A 21047-nucleotide genomic window follows, 5' to 3' on the forward strand; every position below is an offset into this window, starting at 1 on the left:
GAGAGAGGGAGAGAGGGATGGATCATCAAATATGTCTGAAATGTCTTCATCTGCAACTATAATTAATAAAGTCCCTGAACAGCGACAGAAACATCAAAGCCTAAAACATGTCTATTACATGTTTTATGAATGACTCAGCTTATGTTAAAGACAGTCTTTTATCCTTTAATGACTCTTTAGGAAAAGTAGTCATTGGATTTCTCAGTTTAGGATCAAACCCCTGTTTAAACCCTGTATTTGGCCCCTGATGATCACGCTCATGACAGAGCCTCATGCATCCCCTTTCTCTCAGTTCTATAAGTGTGCACTAATAGCCACTCTGGAGATCAAGTGGAAGACTTGCTGATGGGCTACACAACCAATGGGCTGCAAATGCAATCGAAGGGCTGTGAGCTGTGCTGCCGCTAACACTGGGAGCTAAGCTGCCATGGGAGCTCAGCTCCGTTGAGTGGCGTGACCTTTTCCATTTCACAGCTGAGAGATCCACGCTGCCGGGCCGACCTTTACCAGCCAGTCTGATCCATCAGCTTTGCTGTGCCTCACTGAAGCAGTCCCTCCCTGCTGCCCCAACACATTAAGATGGTGTTAACACCTATTAGTCCTCAGATGTTCTCCCATGACTCACCTTTGTGCTCCCTGAGTCAATGGCTCTGTCCACATTAAGCAGAGATTGTCCCTCGCCCTCACAAACACCTTCGGACCACAAGGCACAACTCTGATGTGCCCAGCATTGCCCTGAAATTATAGAAAGTAGCAATCATTATGTTAACGAAAGATTAGAATCAAATGGAATGTCTTTTGCAAATTCTGCATTGACATAATAGGAGAGTATCAACTCCCCCTGAAAGAGATAACATACAAGTGTGTTGATCTTACCTGACTCAAAGAGAGACTGGACATTAAGATCTTGTGGAAGGCCAACATGAGAGAGCTCATCCCAAAATCGACTCACTGGGTCCGGTTCTTCTTCACAACCTTCAGACCCACTAAAACAAAGAAAAAGGTGTGCAGAGAAACAACATTAGAAGGAGAGCTAACAGATATGTTATGCAGGAAATAGACAGCGAGAATCAACTTAGGAATGAATCGAGAGTAGAGGCATAAAGCTGCAGGATAATGTGCAGTTTTTTTACAAAGGCAGAGATGCGAAGACAGAGAACTAGCTGGGGGAAAATGTTAGAGTGCAAATAAAAAGGCTGTGGGGGAGGAGGGGGAGGAGGGAGAAGAGGAGGAGGAGGAGGAAGAAGAAGAGGGCCATCTTGTTTGGTGTGTGCACAAGAGGCTGGCTGTTCTGTCTCATAAAATCTGTTGAAAAGGATGTGTTTCCCCCAGTCCCTGGCTTGAACTAGTGAGCTGCATAGCATGCGGAAAATGTGGAGAGGGAGCATTAGCATTTAAAAAGGACCCAAGTTCCAGTAAACAAAGCAATGGCCAAAATCAAGAGACTGGTGTCTGGAAGCATGATGGCACACTCATGACAGAAGCAGCCCTGACAGCTTATTGTTCACAGCCGAAGTTTCATCACCCTTTATCAAATGATCTCTTCCCACCTTCTCACTTTTCCATACTTTTCCACTCAATCCTCCACCTCTGCCTCTCTGACAAATCAATATATAATTTCTCCTCCTGGCCTGTGCTCCCCTCCCGTGCCTCTGTGCGGCTCAACAGATGACCGGCCCCCATGACCAATCACAGAGCAGCAACACAGCGGCTACTGGTTGGCTTGGCATGAGGCCAGACTCATACTGCTCCCACTGCCCGTTACGTCACTGGGAGCCCAGAGAGACGCCCAATTGGTTCCAAAGGGGCAAAACAAATTAGGCTGTTCTCCAGAGAGTCCAAGGAGGGTCTTTTGTTGGCAGCGAGGGCAAAAATGTGAGAACTCATACACAAACACACACACACACACACACAGGAAAGGGCTCACGTGCACCTTTCACCTGCTGAGGCAATACCTGAGTCTAGGGACGCTGACTGCAAAGGGCAAAGTCATTATTCAGCCTTTTGATGAAGAATGACAACACAACCTGTTAATTGGGAAGCGGCCTTTTAGTAGGGGAGGTTGTATGCATGCTTGCATGTACACATAACCACCTCCAATGCTTTATTTTAACAGAATATCCCGCAGATTCTGTACAATAAGATGGGACACATATAATACTTCACAGAAACATCTGTGTTTTTTTCTCTATCAATGATTGTACAGGAACGTTGGACAACAAAACATGGGGCCGTGATCAAATTCAGATTTCTGGCAGCTCACTAAAGGCACTCGTCACTGTCTGCATCGACACCGACAGCCAAACAATGTCACAGCAGTGTCAGCCAGGCCTTCTTACCTCATTTTCTCCCTCTGTCCTAAGGTGGTCTCTCCTGCCATTTTTGGCTGAGTGGTTTTATCGCCATCGCTGCTTTCGCTTGGTGAGCCTCCTCCACTCTCGTGGCCGAGCGTGGTGCTGAATACTCGCAGCTCCCCCTGACCCAGCAGGCTACGGCCACCGCAGTAACAGAAGGCACAGAGATGCTCACTGAAACAAAGAAAGTGGGTGGAAGAGGGTGTTTAATTATATATACCTATTGTGACTTAATAAAAGGCACATATGTCATCATGAATTAAGGTCTCTTTCTTCTGGGACCGCCTTGGTACGGGTGTACTTATAAACACACAAGGTCTACATTTATGAGGCAGGTGCACACAGATTAACACTGATTACACACATAGGAAAAACTCTTATGAAATCCATGTGCTACATAGCAAGCAGGTCAGATCCCCTACATACTTAAACCTAGAGCCTTGACTGTAGATAGCAGACTTCTCAGCAGTTATTAAGACTCTAAGGTCACAATCAAATATTTTATGCCTCTTACGTTACATATATTTCATTAATGCTATACAGCTTGTTTTAAACAACCTTTGGGCCAAACTCAACAGTTCATACCACATGATTCTAACTAGGGATGAACATTGTAAGGAACACGTTTTGGAAACGTTAATGATCAATTATCGATTCATCAATAAAAAAAACCATTATTTTTCTTATGTCAAAAACAAGGTCAAATACATTTTTTCCCCCTAAATATATTTCCTACAACAACAAAATGCATATAACTGACAGTATTGAATAGAGGTACATATTCAACACTGATAATCAACGATCAGGCTCATAAAAATATTCTCTGTGGACATAGTCTTATAATGTGAAGGCTCATAATAATAACAGAAAAGTACTTCAGACTCATAGTGTCCAGTTTTCTGTCTACTGGTTCTTATTGAGAAAAATAAACATGTGTATTCGATCAGGTGTCAGCCGGAGGCAAACCCGGGTCATAATAAGTTGAGCTGCAAAAAAGCTCAGGCGGCTCTGATGTTGCTGGTCTGCAAACATAGCGTACTAGCAATTCCCACCAGTCTGTTGGCTTCGTATCAAAAGGTGGGGAAATGTCCTGTGTAAAGTTGTCAACCTTTGTGTTGTTGTTGGCAGAAGTTGCGCATTGATCCTCTTTAAAAAGCGGAGACCTGATGCACAGCCTCAGCCGCCAGCTGAGCGTCTCTGCTGTGCGCAACACCTTTAACAGCTGATTCACTTTGAAACATGCTTTAAACTTAAAACACCTCCCTGATAGCTGAGTGTAATATGAGACCACATGATGTTTGTTCCACGTGACGGAAAATTGAAAACAAAAATGTGTGTTTTGAGTAATTTCTGAACAATAAATTAATCGATAATTGATTGATTGTGTACATCCCTAATTCTTGCTCAATGAATCACTCTATGATTATACCTAGACATATTAGTGTTGGATATTGCATGTGTCACAGAGTTTTTGGAGACAAAGTCACAGAAAAGTGACAAGAAGCTGGAAAGTTAAGATATAAAATGTGTGATAAATATTTATCACTGTTTTAAAGGAAACGGTAGCCATGTTAATAAGATCCCAGGAGATGCTGCTGGTCCGCCCTCCATCACTAACATCGATAGCACAGGCAGACCAGGAGATTGATTACAACCTTTAACAGAGTGGCACCTGGGAGAAGAGTTCTGCCTTCACCAGCTGATGATTTAATTTCAACGTAACCATGCATGTGGGGTAAATAACAAATGCACTTTTGCATCCAAATGATTTTTCCATTAACATATTTATGAAAGCAAAAAATATGCAGGATCCTTATGTTTAAAAAAGTAATGGTTCATGGTGAGTTCAGTGTTTCTAACCTGACTTCTCTCCTCGCTGGGACAGATGGTCCTGCTGAACACTCGGCTGGAGGGCTCTGGGCCAGAGGGGAAGAGGGCTTGTCCTCCTCTTGTACCTCAGTGGTCACCAGTTCCTCAGTCTCCATCGGTTGGATCGGTGTCTCTGATGGGGAACAAATGAAACCGGTCAACGTTAAATACAATGAGAACATTGGCTTATAACCACTTCAACGTTGGCCTAGCTGCTCTTTAATTCACAGGCAATTATGAGTGAAAAAAATCAGCATGCAGTTTCTGACAGATACAAGCTGTCATGGAGCAGGTTGATTGTATTCTAGTCAGTTTCCTCCAGGTCAAAAACACAGCCTTTATTAACGAGATGGATGTTAAAATATGGGGACCATATGCTCAAGCACTGATTACACTCAACCCACTGGGAACATCATACTCTTGTACAGAATGGCAATTACAATGGAGGAAGGGAGGAAAGAAAACAAGAGTTATCACAGATAAATGTTTTAAAAAAGTGGGATTTAATATTAATGGGGAAAATTGTGCCTGAAATGCGACTAAATTTGGTCGCTATCAAGAGTGCTTTTGATCTAAATTCTAAAAAATAAAGAAAGAGGCTCAATTCACCACGCTAATCATAGAAAACAACTCCCCAATGGATCTCTCGCTGAGACTTTGGGCCATGCAAAATTTTATTAACATTGCATTGATGTAATTAGGCTAATAGTGCAATGATTCAGTGTCATCCAACTGAATTACACAAGGAAAAATTCAGGCTCAGAGATTGAATAACCAAAGGAATCCAGGGTAGACTTTTTACAGTTCAGGGATATGACAAAGGAGTCAGAAATGGTGTGTCAACTTTGTTTTCATGACTTCATTTTCCACAGTGGCTTTGTTGTTCTCTCAGAGTGTTTCTTTTCAAAATAAACGTGTTAAAGTATGCCGTCTATAGGAGTTTCATGTATATTTAAAATCTGTACATACATGGTCAACATTAAACATTTAAGTTACCGTGTACATGTGACAGAAAAAAAGTGTTATACATCATATTAACAGGGACCCAAGTCTTGACCCTTTCAAAAGCAAAGATGACCTCAGCTGCACACTTCAGCACAGGGACCAGACTGTAAAGAAACTGTAGGGTTCTCTTTGACAAGTGCCCGGAGGCAAAGAGAGGAACCACAAGGGACCTACTGTCGCAGTGGTAGATATGAGATGAGACTCCAAAGGCAAACTCAAGTGTGTGCCCACTTCTTAAAAATATGTCAGAAAGAAACAAACATATTTTTGAACACACTCAAAAACTCCTTATTGTAACCTATGTTTTATGTAACTTAACCCACAGCTAATAAAAGTGAAGCTAACCACAGGCGGAATCTCACTCCCCAATATCTGCAGCACAGCAACAGGGCAGCACAGAGATGTATGAGAATGGAAGCCACGATCACGTGATGTGATGTACACACATAAAAAAGCACATAAATGGGTCTGGAGAGACTGATGGGATTTTAAAAAGCTTTTAGAGGGCATTAGCCTTGGGCTCTTTCCCACTGCACCTCAATGCCAATCTCGGAGCAGGAGGAGAGATGGAAGCAGTAAGGGGAGGAAAAAAAAAATACACACCCACTGCAGCTTCACAGCTCAAGCTAAACCCTTTCAATTATAGCCCTGAAGTAGACACATAGGGTGCCAAGAAAAAGCTCTCATCCATCCTTTCTCCAGGAGAGGGAGACTCCTCTACCTTAACTGAAATAGCCTTTTGAAGCACTCTCTGCATGCAGCTGCCTGGACGAGCAAGTTCAAGTCTAATGTGGCTCCTGACATGACCAGCGTGAGAGAAAAAGGGGTTGTGCAAAGTCTCACCTGTGTCCTGAAGGCCCGTGGACTCTGTTATCTCAGTCCCATCCATGCTGTCTTCCTCATCCAAAACAGCCCTCCCTCTGGTGCGACCCCTACGGTGAGGAAGAAAAACAAACAAATAAATAGAGGCAGTGAAAGAGAATAAGAGAAGAAAAAGTGCCAGGGTTTGACTCTTGAGGGGGGCAGGCGGCAGTGCAGTCATGAATTAGTTAAATATAGTCACAGCTGTCACTGATTTTTAATGGAGGCACTCAAGCCACTGGGCAAGGCAAAAGGGTGGTGGTGGTGGTGGTGGTGGAGAGGGAGTACAATACAAACCGGTAGTGTGTAGAGTTTATAAATGGGGGCAGGATAATCTGAATAAGTGTGCCCTGAAGATTAAAGTAAAGAGACCGGAAAGTAAAGAGGTGCTCAATCTCACATCATCCCACACTAACATTTAGATCCCTGTGTAGGGTGGTAGGGATGACAAGCAAATCAAACGCAAGACACAAGAACTGAAATGTGTGCGTGTTCATATTCAGATCAACATGAAGCAAACATCTTTATCATTTACAGTCCTTTGAGGAATGATGACTCATGAATAGGTTTAACATAACATGCTCCATTTGAAATTCTAATCAGAATACAAACATCAGTTATCATACAATAACAGGCTGGTAATTAAGGAGACTATAAACATATGGGTCATGAATGAGCATGAGTTTGGTATCTTGAAGACATGTATTCTTAGGGCTGGTTGGATTATAATTTGAGGCTGTAATGGACAATGAAATAAGCACTGTTCATTGAAGCTTGGGACCAAATCATTGATGAAGAAAATAAATCCAGGTGTTAGATATTTGAATTCTTATGCTGCTTTAAGGGAAGTCTATGATTGGAAGAGTAATACTCCTTCTGTTTAAACGATTACTTCAATTGAGGCACAGCTATAATAAATTACACAGACTTTGAAAAACCCCACATACATAAATGTTTCGATCACAAGACAGACACTGGGGTGATGTTGGCTTAGCGGAAGCGCGCACCCTAAAGGCCAACTTCCACCAGATCCGTGTCTGGTCCGTCTCCGATCCGTCACGGCACCGGATCTGACTTCTATTCTAGTCAATCTGTTAACTTCCACTGGATCTGCTCTGGTGCGTTCCGGCTGCGTCTCTGATCCGGCAGGTCGGAACGCAGCAGATCAGATATGCAAGACTTCTATTTTTGCCGGATGCCGGAGCACGACGCATCAATTCAGCACAAGGCAGATGGAGCGGGACATGAAGTCAGGCGCCAAAGCAAAATGAAAACCCGGTTCATTTTCAGAATAAAACACTCTGTGTTATTGTTAGATCTTTTTTAACTCAACTATGACAAAAAAAATGTCATTTAGAGCTGAGGCAGGCCTGGAGTCATCAAGACAGAGGTTTTCAGAGGCTGATGAAGACAACATGGATGAGGAGAGGAGGAGGAGAATCCTTGATTCAGTGATTGCCGTGGGAAAACCTTGGTCACATGACTCCAGCTGTCCGGCGGTCCTGCTCTGTGCTGCGTTCCGAAAACACAACCTGAGGGTGTTGACGGACGAGAGAGCATGGAGCCGACCGCAGCAGATCGGAGACGGACCGGACACGAACCGGACACGGATCTGGTGGAAGTCCTGTGTAAAAACAGAGGCCAAGTCCTTGTCTCAACAGTCGCTGTTTCGACTCCCGCCAGCCACGGCCATTTGCTGCACGTCTTCCCCCGCTCTCTACTCCCTACATTTCCCATCTCTCTTAAATGTCCTATCTGATAATGGTGAAAATGCCTCAAAAGAACAGGCACAACCTCTCAATAGATATTTTTAAATAGTAGCCAATTCCATTAGCCACTTATATAGAAAAAAGCAAAATGAATCTCTCTAAAATGATGCTTGCTTTGTGTCTCCACTTAAGTAAAACGCAAAATGACACAGCTGGATATATCGGTACATAAGTATTAAAGTGATGGGTATGTTGTCAGAACAGAGGGTTGGTGAAAAGGTCAATGCTCTGTTTGTTTTCCACAGACAAATGCTGAAGTGTTAGTCAAACCCAGACAGAAATTTGGGCTTTAACACATTTTTCAAATGCCTGTCTAAGAGCGTAAACAACGATTTATAGTTGTGCCACAATTCATTACAATAAGATACATGATGTATGATCTGTGTTGGGCTTACTCACTTTTTTCTGTTAGATTCTAAAGCTGTGTATGCATCTAGGTCTGCTCGTGATCACGCTTTTGGCCCATCACATTAACTGCAGACGATACAGCTCCATCTGACTGCATCAAAATGGTGGAGAAGCGTGGCCTTTATACTCAGGACTCAAGCCCTGCTGATTAACATAGAGTCGCTCTGCTGTATGTTCTGTGGTAAATTCAAACTTTTGCGATTTGTCCACTGAAACTGCTCATCACGTGGTAGCATTGAAATTGTGGTTAATTGAGCAGCCCCACTGAACAATGAAGGTTAATTCACTGTTTAGGAAGCAAATGACCCGCAGCTGAAAACGAGGAAGCAACAGTGGCAGCGAGCTGAAAATGGAATCCCTACTACGTTTGAAACAGTTGGAAGACTTTACAATCTGACCATCTCAGAAGTTTCATCATTTACCAAACCAACTGTTGAGAAGAGGATGTTTTTTTGGTTGAATTAATGTTTTTTTCCACAAAAAACATGATGTACTGATACTGTATAATTCATTTTCACAGTCAACTTTCTTACCATGGATGACTCTGAGGTAGTGTTGGAACAGTCTGATCATATGCCAGGGTGCCAGTGAGGTTTAAAGCCTAGCAATACTGAAGTCAGGGTTTTGTGAGTCTGTACGTTTTTTGATGTTAAGTCAACCTTACAAAAGGTCCTAAATAAAAAGCAGAACTTTTTTAGAACCCAAAGGAACACAACCAACAAAAGTAAGCTCTCAATAGCAAACAAACAACCCAAACACAGCAAATTCAGTTTAAACTAGAGATGTACACAATTAATCAAGTATCGATTAATTGATTGTTAAAGGTGACATATCACGCTTTTTTCATCAATATATATTGGTCTAAGAGGTCCCCAAAACATGTCTTTAAAGTTTATGCTCAAAAAAACACTTTGAAATCAGATTTTGGCATGCCTGAAAATCCCTCTTCTTCAGTCCTCCTCAGAACACTCTGTTTTCCCTCTGACCACGCCCCCCCAGGAAGTGGATGTGCGTCGGCTGTCCAGCACGTTGATCTAATGTTTACATGTTGGCTGAATATACACGGCTGCTCAGAGATCACGTTACTTCAACCCTCTGAATCTGATCCAGAATCTGATCCTGACGGAGAGGCGCCTGTAGCAGGACCTTTCTGAAGGATTGGTCATAGATTTAGTGTTTCTTGTTGTTTTATTTATCAGTATGTAGACGTGTGTCTTGGTACACAGCTACGAACATGTAGCTATGTGGCTAGGCTAATTAGCGCTAACACTTATCCATGACAAATAAAAATCATCCACTAGATCTTCAAATCTGCAGACGTGGGGAGTAAAACCGACCTCTGCCAGAAAGGCAGCGGGACCTTTTCTGAAGGATTGGTCACAGATTTAGTGTTTCTTGTTGTTTTATTTGTCAGTATGTCGACATGCGTCTTGGTACACAGCTACAGCTATGAACATGTAGCTATGTGGCTATGCTAACTAGCGCTAGCACTTATCCATGATAAATAAAAATCATCCACTAGATCTTCAAATCTGCAGACGTGGGAATTAAAACCGACCTTTGTGTTTATTAAGACAGCCTACAACTAGCATGCCTCCCTCCTAAGCTCCTTGTTACCACACATTTGTGCAGGTAATGAAAAACGGAGGAGGGATTCGGTATTATTTTATACAGTCTATGGGCTGAACAAGCTCCGAGCTCTGACTCCGTGACAGACCGGATATTGTTGTGACGTAACAAAAACACAGAAGTCTGAAACGGCTCATTTCACACACATTTACAGAAAGGCGGAGAAATCAGAACAGGGGCAGAATGGATTTTTTTCATTCTCGGGGGGTTTGTAGACATGCCAGGGAAACATATTTCAGGTAGAGATCCATTAAAAAGTCCATTTTGCATGATATGTCACCTTTAAGACATTACTCGAAACACGCATTTTTGTTTTCAATTTTCCATCATGTGGTCTCATATTGCAATCAGCTATCAGGGAGGTGTTTTAAGTCTAAAGCATGTTTCATGTGAATCAGCTATTAAAGGTGTTAGGCACAGCGGAGACGCTCAGCTGGCGGCTGTGGCTGCGCGTCAGGTCTCCGCGTCCTTTTTAAAGAGGATCAATACGCAACTGCTGCCAACAACGACACGAAGACAACAGGACATTTCCCCACCTTTAGATACAAATCCAACAGACTGGCGGGAATTGCTAGTACGCTATGTTTGCAGACCAGCAAAATTAGAGAGTGTTTTTTTACCGCTGGACTGGTTATGACCCGGTTGCGCTCCCGGCTGACACCTGACTGCGTACACGTTTATTTTTCTCATTAAGAACGAGTAGGCAGAAAACTGGACACTGTGAGTCTGAAGTACTTTTCTGTTAGTATTATGAGCCTTCACATTATAAGACTATGTCCGTGGAGAATATTTTTGTGAGCCTGATCGTTGATAATCAGTGTTAAACGTACCCGTATTCAATTCCGTCAGTTATAATCATTTTGTTGCTGCAGAAAATAGAATTTAGGGGGAAAAAACATATTTGGCCTTGTTTTTGACATTAGAATGATAATGTTTTTAACATCGTTAACATTTAAAAAAAAACGATCACGGAAAATACTTAAAATGTACATCCCTAGTTAGAATCATGTGGTATGAACTGTTGAGTTTGGCCCAAAGGTTGTTTAAAACAAGCTGTATAGCATTAATGAAATATATGTAACGTAAGAGGCATAAAATATTTGATTGTGACCTTAGAGTCTTAATAACTGCTGAGAAGTCTGCTATCTACAGTCAAGGCTCTAGGTTTAAGTATGTAGGGGATCTGACCTGCTTGCTATGTAGCACATGGATTTCATAAGAGTTTTTCCTATGTGTGTAATCAGTGTTAATCTGTGTGCACCTGCCTCATAAATGTAGACCTTGTGTGTTTATAAGTACACCCGTACCAAGGCGGTCCCAGAAGAAAGAGACCTTAATTCATGACGACATATGTGCATAAACACATTATTAATCAACATAGAAACAGAACAAAAACATTTCTTCAAGAAGTTCACAAATTCCAGCCAAGGATTTCACCAGTCCATAAATAACAACTCAAACAGTTTGATGAATCAATGCATAGTTCTCAATTAATTTTCCAATGTAAAACAACAATGCAAGAAATGTGAAAACAGTCCCGTCAGCCCCTCGACTGCTGCTTCATCTCTCCAGGAAAATATCAAAGCATACTCAAGCTTCAACCGATGGCCGCGCTCTAAATGAGGCACAACGCAGACTTTCATGGTAGCAATGCCACAAGCTCAGAGGAACCATATACCAACCCAACATCTCCTCTCTGGCATCTTCTATTTATGGATGCATGGAAGAATGGAGTCCCATATACTGTTGGAGGTGCGTCTGTGACGTAAGCGCGCATTTGTGAAATGAGCCAATAGCAGGCCGACCTTAGAGGTGGTGCATCTCATACAGTACATCTCATATTCCTGCCACAGCCTTTTCACACTAATGCCGAGGTCAAACAAGTTAGGAGCAAAAGTCTAGCCTGTTTTTGCAGACATATTCAGGATTCAGGACCTGTCAACCCTGAAAAATGATACTTTTATCCAGTGTAGTGCGCGATAGTGAACAATAATCAAGGCTGAATCTGGGCGACTCACAGCCTGCCGACAGAGTGTCTAGCATGTTTGATTTTTTCGCCTTCCCTGATGTGTTTCGTAATGTTGAAAATTGACCAATGAGCACAGAGCGCTCTGCACGCACTAAAGCCACAGGCGCAAGTGAACAAAGTGGTGAAGTGAAAGAAGAATGATGAAGTTGGTGCTGTGACATGAAACTATGAGACAGAGATCACTGCCTTCATGATGTGTCGTCAAGGGAAAACCACAGCGGACTGAAAAAGAGAACGGTTGGCGAGATATAGCAGACGCACTAACGCAGCCTAATGAGTAACTGATATAGCATTTCTGGTGTCATATAGCCCAGCCTATTTTCCTTCCAACAACATCTTGTAGGTTGTACATAGGTATCGCCATGTAATCCTTCATCGTGTTTGCTGGTCCAGACATGGCACAAGTTTACGGCTCTGTGATCTCCTAATCTGACACAGTGACCATCCTTAAAGACAGAATAATTGCATGGTTTGACCATCCTTTCTAAAAGACACAATGCTATAAAAATAAGAAATAAAAAGATGAATCAGAGAAATCTTTAAGCCTTGGTGCTATTGTAATGAGACACCTTGTAACTATACTTTGCAGGAGAGAATAGTATGGGAGTATGGGTTTAGAACCGTGCAAATGCTCATACATTATTCAAAAGACAAGGAGAAAAAACTTGTTTGGGATATCCCTTCTCATTTATTTATCTCCTGCTGAGTGACCCAAAAATATGTCATTACCATATGTTTTGAAGATTTCCTCTCTGGGCTACTTTGTTAAGTGTTGTTCCTAGTCTTTGCTTCACTTTCCTCCTGTCAAATCTTTAAAGATGTCATCTCCTTCCAAAAATCATTAGAATTTTCAAAACGTTGTTTTTGCCATAATTAAGAAAGTGCAACCCTTCACATCTAACGATATATGCCCTGTCAGCAAATCGGGCAAATATGCCTACGATTCCGACAATATGCATATGTGCCAACTCATACAGATGTGCGCACACACATCACCACACATCCTTCTATCACAGAGGGTATGGGGATATCTGTCAGTGTCAGCATCCTCCAGTGGGATCCCTGTTAAACTAATCTTGGAAGCGCCATGTGGAGGGGGTAATTGTCAAGGATACAAATTAAATGGCAACATCAATTGTTAGCATGCTAAGTGGGGAGAGCAAACATCGGCCAGATGAGAACAGCTTGTCTCGGGGGTGCTCGGGAGGATTCAGGGGGTTGGATGTGAGGGAGGAGATGCACGGATGGGGGTGGGGGGTAATTTTCAGTGCCACTGGAGAGAAAAATCACAAATGGCTGGATGCCAAATCAACCCCTCCCTCTAAATGACTTCCATGCCAAGATAAGGGAACAACGCTAAAAACCCAAGAATGACAGAAGAGGCCTCCAGCAACGATGGCTTTGACATAATTAACTGTAAGCTTGAGTTGACAAAAAATAACTTAATGTGGAAAGTAGAATTGATGGAACATAACCACCAAACTTAAAAATAGCACTCTTTTCATGATAAAAACTGTAGCTGCAAACAATGAAAATTAAGCGTTTGCTTTTAAAAAGAAACTGCTCTATAAACATTCTTTCAGATGTATACTTCAATCTACTATTGCTTATGTGAGAGGGTCTTCTGCATGTAGCATAAAGGGGTCAAATCAGATAAGACTGATATTAATATATATATATATATATATATATATCTTTTTTTTTTAGGGGTGCCACCATCAGTGGACATTGTTTGCTGAACTGATGACATAATTATCTGCAATTGAATTTAATTGTAGATAATTAATTAGTTACGTAATTACTCATGGTTTTCATGCTTTGAACTGACATAACATTGATTTCCAAAGCTTTCACTGAGGAGCGAGCCATCTCACATCTTTATTATCACTACTGAGAGTTGTGAAAAACAGCAACCTGTAAGTGACCGGTGAACAAAACATAGTGAAATGGCAAAAACTGCAACCTCATTGGGTCCCAAAACTACTCTAGTTTAGGCGCATTTAACCCTTAACACTGCAAAAATAAAGGATTGTTGGTCGGTCTCCTAAGTGGACCTTTCTTATTATGGAAGCATGTCAGTGAAATGATTGAAGAGAACGTCTCTCTCTTAACAACTACTGTGTCATTTAACTTGACAGTCCAAAGTTACATTTTCAGTCCTTTACCTTAAAACGTTCATATATTTCTCTCACTCTCATCCCTTTGTCTTCCTTCTCTCCTACCACTAAACAGATCGGCAAACTCTTACCATAGTACTATGGTAGCCACACAACACCTACTAAATCTACCACCTACAATGGCACTATCTATGATTGAAGCAATGATAAAAATGTGGTTCCATCAACATTTCAAGTGCCATGTTTTTGTGTTAAAAGGAGTCATGTTGAATTAAAAGGCTGATGGCTAAATAGGATCCATTAAGTGATTGTGTAATTCAGTATCTTATTAGTCGATTCATTGTTTTATGATCAATGACTGGTCGACAATCAAACAGTCACTAGTTGTAGCCTCAACATATGCATTTTTCTAAACAGTGTTGAACTGGATTAGCCTGAACTAGAAGTCAGACGTGAGTAAAGCGACTGACAACCAGGACCTCACAAAATGAGTTTACAGCAGCAAAGACAAAATGATTTCAATTTATGACATGGAAGTGGGTTTTAAAAAGGAGAACCTAAATGTACAAACTAGCTGTGTGTGACATGTTCATCACTAATACTACTGTCTGGTGCATACACAAAAAGTGGTTGCTGGTGTTGATGATGCCTTTACATAGACTGCTCGACAACATTAAAATGTAATTACATGTGACTACACTAAAAGCATCAGATTTCAACTGAGAAACAGCCAGTCATTTCACTGACAAACGCTCAAGACTAACATTCAACCCCATACCCTGCACAATTTATCCCCCCACAGTCCCACCACAGGGAGGGAGAGGGAGAGGGAGAGGGAGAGAGAGAGAGAGAGAGAGAGAGAGAGAGAGAGAGAGAGAGAGAGAGAGAGAGAGAGAGAGAGAGAGAGAGAGAGAGAGAGAGAGAGAGAGAGAACAGGAGGGAGAGAGTTAGAGAGAAAAAAAAGGAAAAGGTGAAAATAATGCTGTGGTAAGTAGTCCCAGCTAGGAGGGTGCTGCCTGGAAAACATGAAGTGGATCATGCTGGTCTGAAACGGACTGACTAGCAGATGGAGCGTGGGCAAATCTAGTAAATTTCAACAACCAGGTCTACAAGAGAGATTTCTGACACATCCTCTTTTGTCACAAGCAAACTGGCTTTTAACACTTATAACTGGTAATATTTTAATATTACTTACACACTGCTCATTTCCACTAAAAGAGGGAGCCAGTTGGTCCGCACACAAAATTGGGCTGTGATGATAACTCAAAGCTTTGTGAAGTTTCACTTTCAAGAGTGTGTGATTAAGCAAAGTGTGTCGTACAATTTCATTCTTTTGTATTATATAAAGATAAAAACAGGTAGTTCCAAGACATCCATCTATGAATTGTTTTAAGACCAGAAGTGCGATGAAAATTTAGGCTTAGTTGGTTGAAAGGTGGTGAAATCCTGTGTCCATCACCTAGGCTCTCATGCTTGTTTGTAGCTGGTTAAAGTGAATGTTTTGTAGAGAATTAACGAAGCATTGATCTTCGTCTGCAATCTTGAGGTGCATAACATGTGATTCAATGACATTTCAGATTGAATATAACCATGTTTTTTTATCATAAGCTAGACAATTGTAGACAGAATTTGTGGTCTAGTTAAAGACCTGTTCCTACACAGCCAATAACTGGGGTCTTAAATCAGACCGGAACAATACTGACATAAGTAACTCTGAGAGGGACAGAAGAAGAGGAACACAGTTCTGCAGATGGATTGTTCTTGACCAGATCATCAACATGAAGTAATTCATGTTTGTCCCATGTCACCCGTCCACCATGGTATTAACGCATCGTCTGGATGCTTGCAGATTAAACGATCCATTGGGAATGGGGTATTAAGATTGATTGAGAGGACAGACTAAGGAGAGAGTTAAGAACCTTGGGGGCATTATATTACAGAGCAGCTCTAAGCTGTATTATATGTTGCTACAGAAGTTACAAAGAAGCCAGACACTGTTCACAGAGCCTGATAAGAAATTTCTGTGCTTCCCTTACCTGAACTCAAGCTGCTTTAATACTGTTAAAAAGCCCTTAATGACAAGGACGCTGAATATAATTCAAACAGAGCGCCTGATCACAGATCTGCTACCGTTTAACGGCTGAAACATGACCAGCTCTGAAGACTGAAATGCCAAGAATAGGTTCATTTCGACCAAGAGTCTTTAAGCCCCCAGAACTACTTTACCCAGAACTAAAAGGTTCCTGTGCCCCCATTGTTGTCTGCGTTTCGACCGCGGGCTGAAGTCCCTGGTAGATGTGCAAATTAGGCCAGTGACGTTTTTTTATTAAATAATATTTTGAAATCTTAATTAAAAACTAAACTAGTATGCATTCCCAGGAACTCCCTCTGTGTTTCAACAACTGTGTAAACTCCACAAACACTGTAACGTTCAACCGAAAGTCCCAGGACCTTTGAAAAGTACTACCCCCCAAGCAGGGGCTTTTCAGGGGGGAAATTATCTTCCCCTGAACTTAATTTAGACCCTGGTTCCTCCAAACGAAACGCACATAGTTCAGGGGTAAAGTTCCTAGTTCCTGCAGTCAAAAAACGCCTAATATGAACAAGTATGAATATCTAGGTCCACAATATGTAACCTTCTAAACATATTATAATCTTAGTAACGATAGTTGCATGATATGAATATAGCATTCTTTTCTGTATGTCACTGCAACACCAATATACTATTTTAAGTCTACTACTGCATTAGCTTGGCATCAGTATAATGTTGCATCCATTTCGAGGAATAGGACATTTTTCTGCGGCATTGAAGTTCAGTAAGAAAACTTCAAACGTCAAAGGTGGAGACCTACTTCTTTCTGTTCTTAGACGTGGATGATGGTGGCGCCTGGGGTAGGATGACAACAGCATCCTTGCGCGGCCTGCCACGTGGTCGCTTGTCTGCGTGGGCAGGACTTCCTGTGGATGTGGCCCCTACACTGCTGGAGGGCGGTGAGGGTCCCTGGTCAGAGGGTTCCACAGTCTTATCCTCTGATGCCATTCTGGGAAGAAAATGTGAAAAAGAAAAGGTTAAACCAGGTGTTACATTGCACTTAGATAATTAACTCAACTTTTCAGACACTGAGCAGATAAAGAGATGCTCATTTTCACCTCTATTGTTTTCATATTGTTTACACGCTTTCTGAGCTTGCATAGGAAAAAGAAATGACATAACATGAGAGGATTAAAGTCCTTCAAGGTGGAAGAATATGGCTTTCAGATTTGTTCAGAGACATCCAGATGTGCCACAGATTTGAATGTTTTTCTGATTCAGTGCTGTGAGATATTGATAAAGGGTAGTACCTACTCGTTTTCCTCTCTCTTCAATGAATGACAATGCAAAAAAAGTGAAGCCAGTTCTTATTCTATGCTGATAACCTGCCACCAAAGCAAACACCCTTAACCTCCCCTTTTGGCCTTGACAGACACCTTGTGGGCATCTTAAATGGGCTTCAAGCATGTGCTGTTTCCATGCCCATGCTACAATACCAATTATACACCCAAAGATGCCTACATGACTTGCAGATACATCTCTGGTACCTTAAGTTGAAACGTAGCCTAACTCTGAGCAGAGCAATATCCTTATTTAACATGGCTTTTGACAAATGTGAGAAGGGTAGCAAATTCCACTTCTTACTTGGTTCACTCTATGTCCAGCAGCTCCGTGTTTTACATTCCCTAAATCCCTACCACCTACAGAATCCCCAAAACAACAGTAAGTATGGGGAATGCTGCCTTTTGGTTATGCTCTACAATGTTAAGATACATTTAGAGAAGACACTTGTGCACTGGATGAGCCAATGAGAATAATGGAACTGATTAGAAGGGACAATTACATTGTTTCCTGATGGCATTTGCAACATTTTCTGCCTCATTCGTTTGGCTAAAATTTAAATTAAAATATAATCGGCTTAGTTATATTTCTTGAGGGGAAAATAAGTACTGTATTGGCCCAAATATAAGATAACCCAGATATGAGACTACCCCCCACCACAACCTCTTTTCAGGACCAATTCTTAGATAAATACTTTTTGGAGACTAAATCTTGCTTTTATAGAAAATCAACTTTCATAGAAAATAACAATAATCTGATTCATAACAATATTTCTTGTCGAGGTGATAAGCTGTCTGAAGGGATCAGTTCATAACAGAGGATTCCTCCCCCTAAACTACCAGGCCACCTCTGCCTAATTGCCGTATCCTCCCCGGCCCTAATAAGAGTCTGACAGTGTTTTCATGAAGAACCCTGTTTTACACAGACAGCACTCGGTGACTGTCATTGTTAACAGCAAAATGGCATTACACACACATGTGGTGCCGCTGTATCCAAATCCATCCAGTGCAGTAGGAACAGCGCAACCGAAATTGCCACCAAAGAAAAAATGTAAAGCTTTCTGCTGAGAGCGATCATTTATGGTATGACCAAGGGCATCCTGCCAACGGTTACTGACAAAAATGTAAATGTTATGCACGAGTCTCCGAATGCATGTTCAATCTGCAGGACAGATTACATGATCAAATGTCATGTTTTCATGCCACATCTGATGCAGATGATGCATTCCCCCTTTCTCCAGTACCATTAGAGTGAAATATGGTGCGTTTTATTGTCAATTTGATAAATACTTAGCGCCCTCATGCCTTGGTTACAACCATAGACTGTATACATAATGGACGTAGTATCCGTGACGTCACCAATCTGTTCCTGAGCGCTGTTTTGAAGCCGATTGACGGCGGCAGCCATATTGGAAATGCAGAACTCAACCAGACGGAGGCTGTTTCCGAAACGGCCTGCTACATACTACTTACTAATGTAGTAGGCAGTAGGTATTGCCTACTACATACTGCGTTTGAATTCAGTATGTAGTATGACTGTTCTGTCCGATCTGTCATGCAGCATGCTGAGCCAGACTTCGCTGGATTTCCGGTTTCGGAAAGCGGAAGTAAACAACGGCGAAGCCGATAAATAAAAAGCTTATTTAGCATCCATTTATGATTTAAAAAGTTAGGAAGTGGTTTATATGTAATTTGATAACTTTCATAGCACCCAAAAACGGATTTCCTCCCGTCAAAAAATGAGGAAAAAGAAAAAGCAGAACGAGCGCTGTGCATTGTGGGAAACAGTACGCGAGGCAGACTGGTCCGATGCATACTGAGGTATTTTCCCGTATCAGTAGACATCCGGGGAGTTTTGGCTTACTGCAGATTTTGCTCTTGTTCACATACTACTTACTACATACTGAATTTTGGACATATCAGTACGTACTGCTAGTATAGTAGGCGATTTCAGAAACAGCCAGAGTGTGATGTAAAGAGTCAGGTCAGTCATGTCCTTATTTGGGCAAAAACTTGTAATCTTAATATCTTCTGAACCGACATATTAGAAAAAAATTCACCCCTGTACAGTGTGTGCTGATAGAGAAATTAGCAACGTAGAGTCAAGCCATTTTTTGAACCAGGCTGTAAACATGTTTATTAATGCTGCAAAGATCGTCTTTTTGAGTTGGTGTGTATGTGGTTTCAGGTGTTTCTGCAGCCAGCCTCAAGCGGATTCTCGAAGAATTGCAGTTTATAACACTTCCAGATGGGCTTCATAGTTTGAGACCGGAGGTTGCCGCTTGGTTACAACCTGTTAGCGTGTTATTAAAAAGCTCATGCAGAAGTATTGTCAAAGAAAACATTGATAATTAAAGGAGAAAAACAAAGTTAAAACTTGTTATCGCCTCAAATATTCTCTGAGGCCGTGAGAGGTAAGTGTTTATAGTAACAGGTTACAGTTAGGTCTTGTTAAAAGTTTGATATATCAATAACTGTAATTTGAAGGTATACAACTCACAAAATCTGAAATGTAGTTATCTTGTGAACCCAATATCGTGCATCTTCTCATCTTGTGAGCTAAATGCGCATCATCACACCCCAAGTTCATTGGCATACCTTGGATCTGTTTTACAGTAACACACATCGGATTTCTGTGCTCACCATCTTTGAACATTCAACTCTGTGACACCATATTTCTTGGCTCCTTTAAAGATGTCTAGTGACTCTGCTGCATTGATACCAATTTCACAAAATTAGCGTTATAACTCTGCCTCATTTGTATGTTAACTTGTCCTTCTTCTGTGCTACCCTGTTCCTGTTAACATGTCGCTCCATCTTTCATCCCTGCAGCTTGTTGTGAGTGATAGCTGGTCACAGTCATGAGGGGAACCCTCGCCTTACAGAGAGGTGGGGTCATCCATTGTTGTAATGAATATCTGTATTTAATGACTAAACCCTGAATGTAAGATGATCCCAATTTCAAGGATTTATATCTGAGTCAATACAATGCAAGACTAAGGCATTTCAATGATGAATACTCAATGTTAAAAAAACATTGAAAGGAAAAGACTAAGATTTGCTGGTGTCCCAAAGAGGGGTGAAACAATTAAGAGATTTTGGTGATGTCAGAGTAATAATAACAGCTTTATGATGATCACGATTATTTTGCATTCATTAATTCAACAAAATATTTTGAGGGTCCTTCCCAATAAAATTTTGAGTGGACAAACACGTAATTTGTATTTTGGGGTATTCTTATGCACCAATTTGTCATGAAACTCTCTAAAGGGGGAATTATTTCATTGAAATGATTAATTCCTGGTACTTCCTCTATGTTCTAGAGAACTTAAAGTGTCATCATTCACAGGTTAGTCTGATGCTTAGAAAGACAAAGGGAAGTTTGATGTCCAGCTAAACTGCACTCTCATTTTACAGAATTATGAATTATCAAGCTTCACCACCGTTCTCTTTTTAATGATGATGCAGTTTTCTCAGAATACTGATTGATGCTTTACAGATGCCGGTCTGTTATCTTGAACAAAACCTGAGCCAGATCAGGTTATGTGTACAGCCTAGGTTACCATGGTGATTTAGCTAAATAGGAAGTGATCCACAGTCTGAAAGCCTCTGGTTAAAGTAGATCCAACATCTA

General features: G+C 41.4%; 1 protein-coding gene across 1 annotated transcript in view; it reads right to left on the reverse strand.

Annotated features, from left to right (window-relative positions):
- Positions 1 to 21047, reverse strand: part of LOC117826783 (histone-lysine N-methyltransferase 2C-like) — a 79962-nt gene that overhangs the window by 52250 nt on the left and 6665 nt on the right. Inside the window, exons 2-7 of the mRNA XM_034703122.1 lie at positions 16894 to 17082; positions 6072 to 6160; positions 4215 to 4356; positions 2340 to 2528; positions 877 to 986; positions 626 to 735 (exon numbers count right to left, since the gene is read on the reverse strand). Coding sequence (XP_034559013.1) covers positions 626 to 735; positions 877 to 986; positions 2340 to 2528; positions 4215 to 4356; positions 6072 to 6160; positions 16894 to 17081 — 828 coding nt within the window. The 5' untranslated portion in view covers position 17082. The remainder of the gene's footprint in view (positions 1 to 625; positions 736 to 876; positions 987 to 2339; positions 2529 to 4214; positions 4357 to 6071; positions 6161 to 16893; positions 17083 to 21047) is intronic.

This window comes from Notolabrus celidotus, chromosome 15, assembly GCF_009762535.1.
Source record: "Notolabrus celidotus isolate fNotCel1 chromosome 15, fNotCel1.pri, whole genome shotgun sequence".
Taxonomy (NCBI): domain Eukaryota; kingdom Metazoa; phylum Chordata; class Actinopteri; order Labriformes; family Labridae; genus Notolabrus; species Notolabrus celidotus.